General features: G+C 34.0%; 1 protein-coding gene across 2 annotated transcripts in view; it reads right to left on the bottom strand.

Annotated features, from left to right (window-relative positions):
* Positions 1-328: 328 nt before the first annotated feature.
* Positions 329-14750, bottom strand: part of LOC145277708 (multidrug resistance-associated protein 1-like) — a 320419-nt gene continuing 305997 nt past the window's right edge. For both annotated transcript variants that reach the window (XM_080129406.1, XM_080129407.1), the window contains exons 29-31: positions 10715-10881; positions 6015-6209; positions 329-536 (exon numbers count right to left, since the gene is read on the bottom strand). In XM_080129406.1, the coding sequence (XP_079985532.1) occupies positions 425-536; positions 6015-6209; positions 10715-10881 (474 nt within the window). In that variant the 3' untranslated portion in view covers positions 329-424. The remainder of the gene's footprint in view (positions 537-6014; positions 6210-10714; positions 10882-14750) is intronic.

Consider the following 14750-nt stretch of genomic DNA (forward strand, 5'->3'; position numbering starts at 1 on the left):
AACATCTGTCAAACCCAGTTAAGGTCAAATCTGATTGACAAGACACTCTGAATTCGCCATGTTTTAATAAGCCCCTTTTCAATTTTACTAGTCTCCCTGTGAGTACAGAAAAAAAGATCTGCTATAAGGCTTTTAAATCCGAGAAACCCCACCTCCTTAAAAAGACTCTTATTATTGTTCTACATTAATAATTTTTTTTTGTGTATTCGTACACTGAGAAAATAAAAATGTGACAAAAACTGAGAGCATAACAAAACGAATGACATAATTAAAAAGAGTAAACACCAAATATTGAAAAATAAAAAATATAATTAAAAAAAAGAATATATGCGAATTATAAAAAACATATATTTATTTAAATATGAATTTCTTTAGAATTGTTATTTGGGAAAACTGTTTTCTAATTATTAAATTTGGTTCGTTATTAAACCAGTCCTGCGTTTTTAGCCATTCCATAGAATATAGAATCTCTGTCTTTCAGCAATACTTCTGGTGTATCAAATTCTCTTAGCCGTCCTTTATCGAGAACCAAAATCCTGGAAAAAGACAATATGTGCATAAAATAAAGTATCTTTGCATTAATGTTTTTATTGTTAACAAATTTAGAAAGTTAATATGGCAGTTTATTGAGAAGTAAGAAGTAAAAATGAGCTCAGTTTTAGTAAAAATCATCTCTTAAAAATGTTATTTAATACGAATGTATCACTAATTATTAAGGCCAAAAGTTATTTCGAGGATAACAATTAATCAGATGAATGGACTGTGAGTTGTATGATTATTACTGGAGCACAGGAAGGAACTAATATATTATAACACAAAGAAATTGGCCATTAAGCAAAAATTGTTTTACTACAAATGTAGTATACAAATGTGGAGCAACTACTGCAAATAATACCAAGACTTATGTCTGATCTGCTAGCACTACGTTCAAAGAGAGATACAGAAACCACATGTACTCTTTCAAAAATGAATCAAATGTGGAACCCAATAAACCTGAAATATCTTACTATGTAGACCGTTTCCATAACTGCATTGTTATAGCCCCCAAACACAACCCTTTCACATTTTGCACAATGCTTCAAGGAAACTACAAAATCTTTCTTATACCTATGTATATTAGTATAAATGTTTATATATATATATATATATATATATATATATATATAGGAAAGGGAGTTAAAATTTTGCAAATTACAATTTACAATGTTTATTATTCTCGAGCAAGGGATACAAAGTAAAGATAATCATTTCCTCATTCCATGAAGTTTCAAATAATGGCCTTTTTTGTCAGAGGAAAAACAGTAAGCATAATATATATATATATATATAAATATATATATATATATATTAAATGCTTGTACTTATATATATAGATAGCCAGATACATACACACATGTATACAAGACTAATTTTTTTTTCGAAAAGTACTCAATATACAGTAGAACTTAATAAACTTTATATAAACATTAAAACGGCAGGGCTGTCATGGTTACAATTAAAATTGTTCAAAACGGTTAAAAGATATAGGTGTTGATACCAGCAAAACTTTATGCACATTCTTCTCAAGATTATATTAACAGATGTTCAGAGTAGATGGGGATGGGAGTGAAGACTTTTTAAGCATTCCTGACTTCACAATCCTCAACTAGCATAATTTGTATTTGTTAAACTCATTAATTTAATACTAATTATTAATCTAAATTTTCAATAACAGAAAAAAGTTGTCAAAACTCATGTTATGAATCATTATACAACCATACATATGGCTAACACAAGCACAAAAAAATTGTAAAAAACTTAAAAAAACAAAAAAAACAATTATCCACAACAATATAAGTATGCATTTAACTTATCAGTAACAGAAAAGTCACACAATGGCATAAAACAGTACTTAAATGGTAACAATTCTGAAAATTTCAAATTAATCCTCATCAGCATAAAACATAGTAGGAAGCCTTTCTTAGAACTGCACGCCTGTGGAATTGTCTTCCATTTTCCTGCTTTCCGGCTGACTACAATATGGTTGTCTTCAAGTCTAATGTAAACAAGTTCTTGATGAGCCGTTCCGTATAAGTTAACAAATTTACCGAATTTCCATTACTAACGATTACTATATTGTCCAATTTCTACTGTACACTCTTTAACCCTTATCCTCGAGTGGCCTCTTGGCCTTGATAATGTGGTGATGCCCGTGTAAAAAAAAAAAAAATCATAAACTATACTATTCTTTGATAACAATTTTACTATGAATTTTGTTTTTATCAATTTGTCCACTCATTTGATTATTAAATATTATCTTGTTCAATTGACTTGCTATATTATACATCTACACAGCCATTTTGTATTTTTTAATATTTAGAATCACCTATTAACTTGTTAGCTTAATACTTAATTTAATTAGAATTAGTAAAAGATCAAAGTAATATAGCCGGTTCTTATAGTTAAAGTTTGTTGTGGTAAATTTCCTTGGTTGTTAACATATTTATACAGAGTCAACCGTTTGAAGTGTCCACAGCTAATACCTATTTCATTTCTTTGATTCTGTAGTTTATTTCTATCAAAGAACATAATAATTGGTAATTTTTCATTAAGACAAAGAAAACACATGGAATTGAAGCTTTCTTCAAAATGCTCCAATTCAGTATAGGCACCTTATTGTTTTGCTTTAGAGATCCTATGCATTTAGATAAAGAGATGTCACCTTTCTTATCGAGGTTATTGAAAGATAATTTATGGTTACTGCAGTTCACCTTAAAACCAGTACTTGTACTACCAATAGAAAACTTTTTCAAATTTGCAGTATCTTCTGGGAATCTGGTTCCTAAATAAACTATGATCTTGCTGAAACATTTTTCTTGTAGTGGAAAATCATTTTTATCACTACAGTTGCACTTATTATTACCATTATTGTTAATTCTATTATTATTATGGTTTAAGATCTGTCTATTATGGTTTGTAATTATTTGGAAAATACTAAAAGTAGTACTGGCTTGCCATATAAACAATGAGCATTGTACATTGTGTTTAAAGGAAGAATACAAAATTATAAGTCAAAATCAAAAGTAAATGGACCTGGTTACATTCCGGCTGTACTAATAAAAAAAAAAAATGTTCTGCTGAGGTTGCTCCAATTCTCTCAAAACTCTTCAACAAATGTCTTAACAAATCATGCTTTCTTGACTGCTGGAAAACTGTTTCTGTGGTACCAGTTAACAAGAATTCTGGTGAAAGAACTGACCCGCTAAATTATCGCCCCATTAGTCTCCTCCCTCATTTTGCCAAAATATTTAAGTCCATAATAAACCAAGTTCTAGTCAACCATCTTACAGTTGCTAAACTTCTGTCCGACCATCAGTATGGATTTAGGCAAGCCCGTTCTACTGCAGATATTTTAACTATAATCTCTAAACATATATACTATACACTAGATAAGGCAGGGGAGGGAAGAGCAGTAGCCCTAGATATATTTAAGGTTTTTGACAGTGTATGGCACGATGGTCTTCTCATGAAAATCAGATCCTATGGTATTACCGGACGAATACTAAACATAATTAAATCCTTCTTAAATAAGAGAAGAATCCAGGTTGTCCTTAATGGTCATATGTTTAAACAATATGATATAAATCAGGGGTTGATCCTTGGACTTTTATTATTCTTGATATTCATAAATGACCTCTCTGATAAAATAGTCTCTGAGATTGGTATGTTTGCTGATGACACATGCTCTATAATAAGCATGAGGGGAAAACGAATAAATGCATCACCATGATAATGACAGATACCCTAGAGGAAGATCTCAAGTCTGTAATATGGTAAAAAATGGATAGTAACATTCAATGGTGCCAAACTAAGCTCGTTTCCTTTAATAATTACAAGAAACTTTCTCAACCACTAATAGCTATGGCTAAAGATACATTACCCAAAAGTACTTTGTTCAAACTCCTCGGCTTAATGTTCACAGGGAACAGGAGTTGGAACAGATACATCAAGAGCATTGCCAAGGTTGCTGTGAAGGTGGCGGTCTCTAGAAAGTTACTCACACTTGAAAGTATCCTGTATCTCTATAAGGCCACCATTCGCCCATGTATGGAGTATTGTTGTCATATTTGGGCTGGTGCATCTGCTACTAGTCTCTCCCTTCTGGATAGGGTTCAAAAGAGAGTTACCAACCTGATAGGTTCTGAACTGTCATCTAAGCTTCAACCTCTGTCCCATTGATGAAATGCTGCATCCCTCTGCCTATTTTACAAGTATTTTAATGGTGGATGCTCTAATGAGCTACAAACCCTTGTACCCTCTTGACATAAATACCCCTGACAAGCAGCAAAGTCTCACCCCTACACAGTAGAGATCCCTAGATGTAAGAAAGCTTTCTACTCTAATAGTTTCTTCCCCAGAACTGCAAGACTTCAGAATTCCTTTCTGGGTTCCAGCTTCCCCAACTGTATTGACATGCAGAAGTTCAAGTGTAATGTGAACAGGCATCTTGCTGCTCAGCTCCCTACATAGTATCCCCGCAACTTATTTTCCTGATAGTAGCCCCCTATATACAAAGTTGCGCTATGCTTTGTTTGGGGTATTTTTTTATTGAGTAATTCATACTTTTTTTAATTAAAAAAAAGTATGAATTACTCAATAAAAAAATATGAATTTCAGGTCACGGGTCATATGTTTTCTGCTTTAACGGATGACATCATTCTTAAGTTTTTCATAATGTATAACGTTATAACGGAACTTTCTCAGTCTTTTCCACCCACCTTTAATTGATGATGCTATAGAGCCGTGTTATTCATTTATAACATCATAAAGGATCTTTCTACCTTTGTTCATCGTCAAGTGAACAAAGAGACAAAAATTATAAAAAAAGCCACAGAGTTTTCGTTTAGATATTTAAAAATATTGCAGTGATTTGTCATTTAAAAAATATATGCATATATTAGGTTAGTGCAAAAGTTTTGCCGATTTAAAATTTCATCTTAAAAATGAAGAAGTGTGTTTTTGAAAATCTTTATTCATAACAAGAACGACCTTTGCTCTCTGTAAATTGATTCCATCTGTAAAATACTTTAGGTTTTGGTGTGAGATATGAATCAAACTCATGTTCGATTTCCTCTCACCATGTTAACCTAAGGCCATCTAAATGGTTTTGTAATCCTTGAATTAAGTGATACTATAAGGAAACTAAGTTTAGAGAATATATAAGATGAGGCGAGATTTCTCAACCAAATTCCAGTAGTGCTGTGTGAGAATGAGCATTATCATGATGGAAGATGACTTCGTTTCTTAATTTATTTATTGCGGACTATTATCCTCATCTTTATTAGTAACAACGTTTCGGCCAACTATTCTGCTGGACTTCGTAAGGTGGTAACCGCGACGGAATAGGAACTCCAAATCTCCTAATTGCATTCTCAGCAATTACTGCCATCCATAGTTGTTGTCGGTCGTCTCACCACGATTTGGCCAAGTAAGCCTCTGGGTGGCTTTGGGTAGGATTGAAACCGCTTTCTTCAGACAATTCTCACCTGGAATCGTAGAGATTCAACGTCTCTATCAACTGCGCCAAGGCACCCGAAGGGCGATCAAGGTTGGATTTTTTTGTCTTATAAATCCATGTTTATTTATTATCTGATCTTCCATGGTCGGGTCCGTACTGAATGCTATATATATATTTTTTAATTGGAATTCAGTATTGAGATGAGTATTATTTATATTAATTTTTATTTATTGCGGACTATTATTCTCATCTTTATTAGTTGTTGTTTCACAACGTTTTGGCCAACTATTCCTCTGGCCTTCGTTTCTGTTGACTAAAAAAGGTCATTTTTTTGTCAACATGGAAAATATGAATGATACTTTAATTATCTGAACAAAAAGATTATAAATTAATCATGGTGATCTATTTTAAATAATAACAAATATGCATAAAATAAACGACAATGGTTTAAAATGCCCTTCTACAAACCGGCAAAGACTTTTGCATAAACCTGATAAAGCAATACAAAAAATCTTACTTGTCATAATCTATGATGGTATTAAGGCGATGAGCAATCGTTAAAATGGTCGTGTCCTTAAAATGTGATTGAATGGTTTCTTGGATTAGCCGATCCGTTTCCATATCAACAGCAGCTGTGGCTTCATCCAAAATCAGGATTTTTGTTTTGTGGAGGATACTTCTTGCCAAACAGATTAATTGTCGCTGACCAACACTGAAATAAAATTTGAATGAATGATAAAAATGGTATAGAAAATGAATGGATTTATATTGATATTTAAATATACATATATCCCTTTACTATAGAGTGGTAGATTCTGTTTTGGGCAGAAGAGTACATTACTAGCAGGGCATGTGGAAACTCCATGGTTGTATCCTTCATCTATTTATATATATTGTAGTGTGTCTAAAAATATTTCTGTTCTATGGATGCATTGGCGCAAACGCTTACTCCTACAATATTATTCAAACTAAAAAATACTTATTTTAGTACTCTGGTTAATTAGTTTCAAAATTAACCCTTTTATGAGGTCTGTATATTCAAAACACTTGAAGTTTGTGACATATTTCCATTCTATGCACATCTGGAGTGAACACAGATTTTACAATCTTTGGACAGAACATATTCTATATGAAAGCTGTGAAAGTGTTTTTTTTGTTTAGGTTTCATGTTTGATAATAACGATATCAGATAAAATTTTTAAAAAGTTACTTTTTTGTATTGCATCTTCAGTGATCGGTTATTCTCATCTTTTAAAAAAGATGGATTGTGATAATGTACATGCAAACATGAAATCGTCTTACTTGAATGTCTACTAGACACTCCCGAGAGTCTAAAATTTCTGTGTACAAGGGTTTGTCAGGACAACTTGGCAGGAGGATACTTTCTCTGAAAGTAAACTGGACTAAATATTTGACATCACATAGTATTTGCAGCACAAATAAGATCTCTTTGCTATGGTCAACCTACACTGGTTTTTATGAGAAACTAGCCTGGGTGTTCAGCGTTACCCGGGTGTTTGGAGGTGTGTGTTGAGCAAAAAAAAAAAAAGTGGTAGTATATCAAGCAGGCTCGAACCCGTACCGCGAAGGGGTAAAAAGAATGTGAAAAAAAAAGCGTGACGTCTTTGCTGTTGCACCCATCGCCAAACCGGAAGTGACGAATGTTTAAATCAAGGCTAGTCAATCGAAAAGAGGGATGACTTTCGAAAATATCAGCGTAAAAGTCACTCCTCCTTGTAGAAAAGTGCCCAGTTGAGGGTGAAGAAATTAATGTTTTTAGCCAATTTTTCGACATTTGTCGTTCAAAGGGTCAAGCTTCAAAATGATTCCAATCTCATGAAAATCCGTCGCCTCTGTCAAAAGATTTAGGCAGACATACATGCATACAAACTACATACATTTAAGGCAGGTGAGATTTATGTTATAGACTAGCGGGGGTGAGGTACCCAGCGTTGCTCGGGTGTTTGAAGGTGTGTTGTTGTTGGGGCGGGGGGTAGATCAAAGCATGACCAGGTGTTTGGAGGTGTAAAAGAAAAAAAAAGTTTTAGTAAGAAAGTAGGCTTGAACCTTGAAGCCTTGACGCAAAAGTGGAAACGAAAGGGAAAAAAAGCCAGACACCTAACCATCTCAGCCATGAAGGGAGAGAAATTGATAAGCAAGTTAATGTTTATAAAGTGAAATTGACAGGTGCGAGGAAGTTAAGTCGCGTGATGTTTGACCTTGAAACATGATGTAAGCAATGGCTGTTCAGCAGTTAAGATTTTGTGCGGGACAGTTTTTACCGAACTTTGAGGAAGGAAAGGCAGCTCCCCTGTTTATTAGAGGAGTGTCTCGAAATGAAAGCAACTGTCTGATATGACAGTGAAAAACCGACATTTACTAAACGTTTACATCGCTTTCTGGAGACCACTGGCAGTGGGCTGAGGAGATGTCTATTCGAATTGAGTTTCGCTTTTTTATACTGAAAAATGAAAGCAACACTCGACGATCCAAAAATGTGGAATATTTAGCTTTTCAAAGTCGGGCAAATTAAATAGACAAGCGACCCCCATTGTTAAGTTGTAAATATTATGATTTAAACGTGATATAAAAAGTTTTAAGAATGATAGAGCCGAGCGAGCAGCCCCGAAAAAAAGCCTTTTGCGGACATACATAAAAAGTGTACATACCTACATACATACATACATACATACACACATTTTGCTTTTTATATATATTACCTTAAGTAAAAGTACAAAGCTGGATAATCCTCCAGACTAGATGAATTCTTGTCCTGGAGTAAGACCAAGAGGCTACAAGTAAAGATCTACTATAACATATAAATGGTTACTTGGAGGAGAGGAAAATTATGTTCTCAACTTTTTTACTCAATCAATGTTTGAGATGTAAAGGAGAACTTTAATGGAATATTCAAATATCTATGTATTTCACATAGAGATCAAGTGTTAACCCAAAGGGGCCACTTGATTTCTGAGAACTTTGAAGTAATATGAAACACCCAAGGAGAGTTTGAATTACCTTCTAACATTATCTTCAGATGCCAAGTGTGTTCTTGGATTTCAAATCAGCAGGGGGAGATAACTCATATTTAATACTGAACAATATAATAGGAGTTGTCTACCTTATAACTAAAATGTTGTTTCTTTTCCAATATAAGTTTAACAAAATGTGCAAACAATTAAAGATTAAAAACTAAAATGACTTCATTGCATCTGGGACAACGCTGGGTAAGTACAACCAAACAACTGGTAAAAATGCGATTATTTTTCAATTATAATCAATTTATGTAATGTACATTCTGTTGCATTTAAAAAAAAATCATTGGAAATTTTATATCTATATCATTAATTGCTAGATGAAAGATAATGTTTTTAAATTGCAACAAAATCTACATTGCATAAAATAAATCCAGCGTAATTTCAAGGTATTTCTCCTCACACCACAACTCATTTTTACAGCCCCCTCTTTGTATTATTACAGGTCTGAATATTCTCTCTGTTTCAGTTTGTATTTCTCCTCACACCACAACTCATTTTTTGGAACCCCCTCTTTGTATTATTAGAGGTCTGAATATTTTCTCTATTTCAGTTTGTATTTCTCCTCACACCACAACTCATTTTTACAGCCCCCTCTTTGTATTATTACAGGTCTGAATATTCTCTCTGTTTCAGTTTGTATTTCTCCTCACACCACAACTCATTTTTTGGAATCCCCTCTTTGTAATACAGGTCTGAATAATGAGAAAATCTGAATTTTTTTTAACAAAAACTTTAAAATAACTTTTTTAGATTAAATTTTTTAAAACTTCTTTCTGAATAGAAAATCTTTAAAATTTAATAAGTAACATATTTCATATAGGTTTCATTAACAAATATTCAGTACATAACGAGAAAAATAGAGATGAAAATTTCAAAAGGACTGTATAACTGGTTATGGTCAATAGTAGTCCTCGCTAGCGAAAGTCTTTGTTATTGTTATTCTATTATTATTATTATTATTCAAAACAGTTTGTGTCCTGCTTTTTCATGCGAGGACTAATCTTGTTTGAATTTCGAAAAAATAAATATGGGAGGGGGGGGGAGGCACACTAAAAAAATATTTCCCCTCATATATTTTATGGAAACTGCCTTTTATATGTAATTTCATTCTAAAACGGATAAGTATCGAAAATTTCACGAAAATCTAACCATTAGTTGATTTTTGCTAGATTTATTAAACACAGGTATATTTTCACATTTGGAATGTCTACTACATGGAAACGTAATTTTAAAGCGCCAATTATGTAAACACGATTTTCGTCTCGCAATTTCATTATTTTCGTTCGCTGAAAAAAATTTTTTTTAATTATTACTGGTTTATTTTGCCCTTCTTCTTTTAAATGATACAAAAATTGTACCGATAATATTAATCTATATATCTATAAAAGTGAACGTGTCTGTGTGTGTGTGTCTGTGTACATTTTCCTTCGCAATAACTCTGTTAATTTTCAGTCTACAGACTCGAAATTTGATATACCGGGTACTGAGATTTGGGAAAATCTATGTGATCGGTTTTTGGCCAGAAATTTGGCTGTTAAGGGGTCAAAGTTCAACGATTTGACCTTTGAGAACTCTACCAAACTCCTCTGCCAATTTTCGGTATAAAAAATTGAAATTTTAGATATAGGTTCCTTGGACATGGATCTAACTTAATAACTTGATATGAGCCCAAAACAATAAATTTTAAAGGGTCATAATAGGGGTCAAAGTTAAAAAAAATTGAACGTTTTTTTTTTTTGCTCAACATACACCTCCAAACACCCGGGCAACGCCGGGCACCCATGCTAGTTTATAATAAAGCTACATCGTGTTACATATAGGGTGGGGTAATTCTGTGGTGAATTTTGGCAGTCCCTATAGGATACATAGCCTTGCTCGAATTTTCTTTGAATTTTAATTGTAAATTTCCACTCTACCTAATATAGACAGAAATTAAGAAAAAATAAACAGATGCGAGGCATAGGATACAGATTCACAACAGTGCACACAGTGGATAATTTTTTTTTATAATTTCAATAAGTTTAAAAAAATAAATACAAGTAGATTAAAGAATAAGTTATGGTTGATCTTTATGTTAAAGTGCTGTTGAAGGAAAATTACCTCCCTTTCTTCTTGTAGTTTGTTTTTCTTCATCTTAACTCTAACTTAAAAATTTTATGTTGTTTTTTTTTTTTTTTACCTGAGATTGTTACCACCTTCACCACATTCGTAGTCAAGCTGGCCATTCAGTTGTTTGACGAAATTCTTTAAATGCGAAAGTTCCAATGCTTTCCAAAGTTCCTTGTCTTCGAACTGTTCAAGTGGATCCAAGTTATTTCGAAGTGCTCCAGAAAAAATTACCGGTTCCTTAAAGAAAAAGAGAAACAAAAATAGAATGAATGAAGCAATCTAGCAATCATCAGGAAGATAACCTCCAAGATTTGTGTATATTTTATATAATTACTAGGGGGGGGGCTTGGTCGTAAAATATGCTTAAATATTTTAATTCATGTAAATTTCGTATTTATTATTATAGAGACAATTCTCTATTGATTATTTAATATTATATTATACCCAATATATAGTCAGTATATCAAAAGTAAAAAAATAAAAAATTGGGTCAAAATAGATTTATATAAAATTCTGTTATTTGGTAATATGATAGATCCATTATATAGAGAGTTTAATTTTTTTGTATAGTCAGTTGATGCGAGTGTTTGTAATTAGAGGTGATATCATATTACCCAATAACACACAATTTTACATAAATCTTTCTGATTACGAACTTATGGAACAACAAAAAGAGTTCTTAAATCTTGGACCTAATTGCTATCTCACACAACAATTTAACAATCAAAACCAAAAAAGCTGAGATGGAATGACTCTATGAATGCATTACTAACCTTGAAAAAGAAAACAAAATCACTACACATCCTGGCTTACCTGATATTCTAAAAGTGGAGGCCATGAAATATCGAATTGATAAAAGAAAACAACACAATTCAATACTAACTCCCGATCTAAAAAACGCTGCCAAGAACTTCGTAACCATCCTAATATAGTTATAAAAAAAAGCCGAAAAAGCAAATATCTTTGTTGTCCTTAATAAATCCAATTATAATGAAAAACTTTGAAACATACTTAATTTTTTTGAATTTCGTATAAAAACCTACAAATTTACACAGGTTAAAACTAATTACAGCAAATAACGTGCAAATTGGTAATCATCAACTCCCCTCAAAATAATTGGAGACTATAAACCTGGCTACCTATATGGCACGATCAAGATACACAAACCTAATTCTCCTCTCCGACCTATCATATCCCAAATTCCTACTCCCATCTATTCTCTTACAAAAACCTTAAACAAACCATATATTCCAAACAAATATAGTTTTAAATCCACACATAAACTATTGCAAATACTAAAAACGATGCATCTGGAAATTAAAATCATTGCTTCTCCAGATGTACAAAGTTTTATTAATGTACTTGTAGCAGAAACAATGGACATAATTATTAACAACATTTACAATAATCCGTCACTCCCTTCTCTTAAAATTAATAAAAAATATTTAAAAACTTATTATTAATCTGTACTTTTTTTTTTTTTTACATAGGCGTCACCACTTATCAAGGCCGATAGGCCACTCAAGGATAAGAGTTAAAGAGTGTAGAGTAGTCAAAAGGACAATATAGTAATCGATAGTAATGGAAGTTCGGTAAATTTGTTAACTTAAGTGGAACGGCTCATCAGAAACTTGTTCACGTTGGACTTCAAGACAACCATATTATAGACAGCTGGAAAGCAGGAAAACGGAAGACAATTCCATAGGCGTGCAGTTCAAAGAAAGAAGCTTTGATCATGGAATCTATGTTTAGGTTTAGGCACAGTTTAGGCACAAAGAGTGGGGAAAATTATTGATAATGTTTTCAGCTAGTATAGTGTTTCTTGTGAAAGTTTGGCGAGGGGGGACCATAGATTGAAGCTCAGTCGAACACTTTCTATGAAAATAACGATAACGCAGAGACAAACTCGCAACATCTCTTCTGTGAGATAGAGGTTGCAAGGAAGAGAAAAGGACATCTCCTACGAGGCTACGAAATCTATTTTGAACTCTATTAAGGCAGGACAAGTCTTTTCTAGCAGCTCCTGCCCATATGTGGCAACAGTATTCCATTCTTGGACGTATCTGGCTCTTATATAGATAGGGAATTGCATCAGCAGTAAGATATCTACTGGATCGATAGAAGAATCCGACCATTTTTCCAGCGGCCTTGGCAACAGATTTGATGTACGTATTCCATTTAAGATCAGGAGTAAAGGTCAAGCCCAGAAGCCTGTCAAAACTTGAGGCCTCCCCAAGACGAGAGCCATTCATTTTAATTGATGCCAGATAGGGATGAGAACGTTGATGATGTAAAGATAGAAGCTTGGTTTTAGATGCATTAAAAGTAACCAGCCACTCCTTTCCCCATTGTACAACGTGATCAAGATCAGAGGAGAGAGAATCGGAGAGAACTTGGTCGTTTACTGTCTTAGATGTGCTACCATAGATGGTAGTGTCGTCAGCAAAAATGTCTACGAATGATGTAAGGATGTGATTTGGAAGATCATTAATGTAGATCAGGAAAAGAGTTGGGCCCAGGATGGACCCCTGAGGGACTCCAGCATTTATACTGTGAGCTTCTGATTATTGGCCATCAACTACTACTCTTATGAACCTATCAGAGAGAAATGATTTAATAATTGAGAAGACATTTCCAGCTATACCGTAGCTGGAGATCTTGTGAAGTAAACCTTTATTCCATACCCTATCAAAGGCCTTTGATATGTCAAGAGCAATTACCCTAGAAAGATTGCCTCTGTCGAGAGATTTGCTAATCCTATGAGATATAACTGTAAACACATCTGTTGTAGATCTAGCAGAACGGAAACCATATTGTGTGCCACTAAGAAGGTTATTTTTGCTGAGATGGTGGATTACTTCTCTATTTAACACAGATTCCAGCAACTTACTCATGACGCACAGGAGATTTATTGGCCTGTACTGAGAGGGGGATGAACGATCACCTGAATTCTTAAATACAGGGCATACTGATGAGATTTTCCAGGGTGATGGGAAGCAATTCTCCTTAAGACAACGTTTAAACAGTTTTGTAAGTATGGGTGCTAGTTCTGGTTGAAGTTTTTTGAGTACTATGATTGGAATACCGTCAGGGCCGGTTGCTTTACTGGAATCAAGGTTTTTGATTAGCTTGGCAACATCACATACAGATATTTGTATATCACATAGTGTGTTTTCTGATACAGGAGGAAATATTGGGGGTTGGCGGCCTTGGTCGCAAAGGGTAGAATTGGCTGCAAAGTTCTTGGCAAAGAGTTTGGCTTTGTCTGATGCTGACGAGATTAACTCAGGTCCATTGATGATAGTTGGGATAGAGCACACGCTTCTGTTCAGGATTCTGTTTGCAATTTGCCAAAACTGGTGGGAACCAAGCCGCTGCTCAGCTACTTTGGACTTGACGGACTGAGCATACAACTCTCTTGCATTCTTTATTACTTTCTTACAATGGTTGCTGGCAGTCCTGAAAACGGCTTTAGTTTCCATACATCTATTACGTTGGAAGCAGTGGAAAAAGTGATTTCTGTGCGCAATAGCAGCAGCACATTCTGGAGAAAACCATAGCTGGCTGTTAGGTTTTTGCTGGAACTTTTTCGAGGGTATGAAATTGTCAATACCTACAATTAACCATTCTGTCAGGTCTGATACTATAGACGACACATCCTTTTTAAACATGGAACGCAGAGGAAGATCCGATATAAATGTACGGAAACTATCCCAGTCAGCCATAGTGTATCGATATACTGTACGATGGAGAGGTACGTCTGAGGACTTATTACATTTCATTTTTATCTTAATTGATACAACTGAGTGGTCAGAAGATCCAAGAGGAGACAGAATGGAAACTGAACATAGTTCAGGGCAAGCTGTGAGAAAAAGGTCTAGGAGACTTGCATACTGGCCGTCATTGTCGGGCACACGGGTGGGTTCGTGAACAATCTGAGTGAGGTCATAAGCAATGGAGAAATCATGACAGAATCTCCCCTCATCATCGGTCTTGTTTGAATGAGTCAACCATTCCACATTGTGAACATTGAAGTCTCCACATACATGAATGTTAGCTGAAGGATATGCTCATAGAACTTGGTTAATTTTCTCAGATATGCTTTT

Source organism: Euprymna scolopes, chromosome 6 (genome assembly GCF_053919585.1).
Source record: "Euprymna scolopes isolate OS-2025 chromosome 6, ASM5391958v1, whole genome shotgun sequence".
Classification (NCBI taxonomy): domain Eukaryota; kingdom Metazoa; phylum Mollusca; class Cephalopoda; order Sepiida; family Sepiolidae; genus Euprymna; species Euprymna scolopes.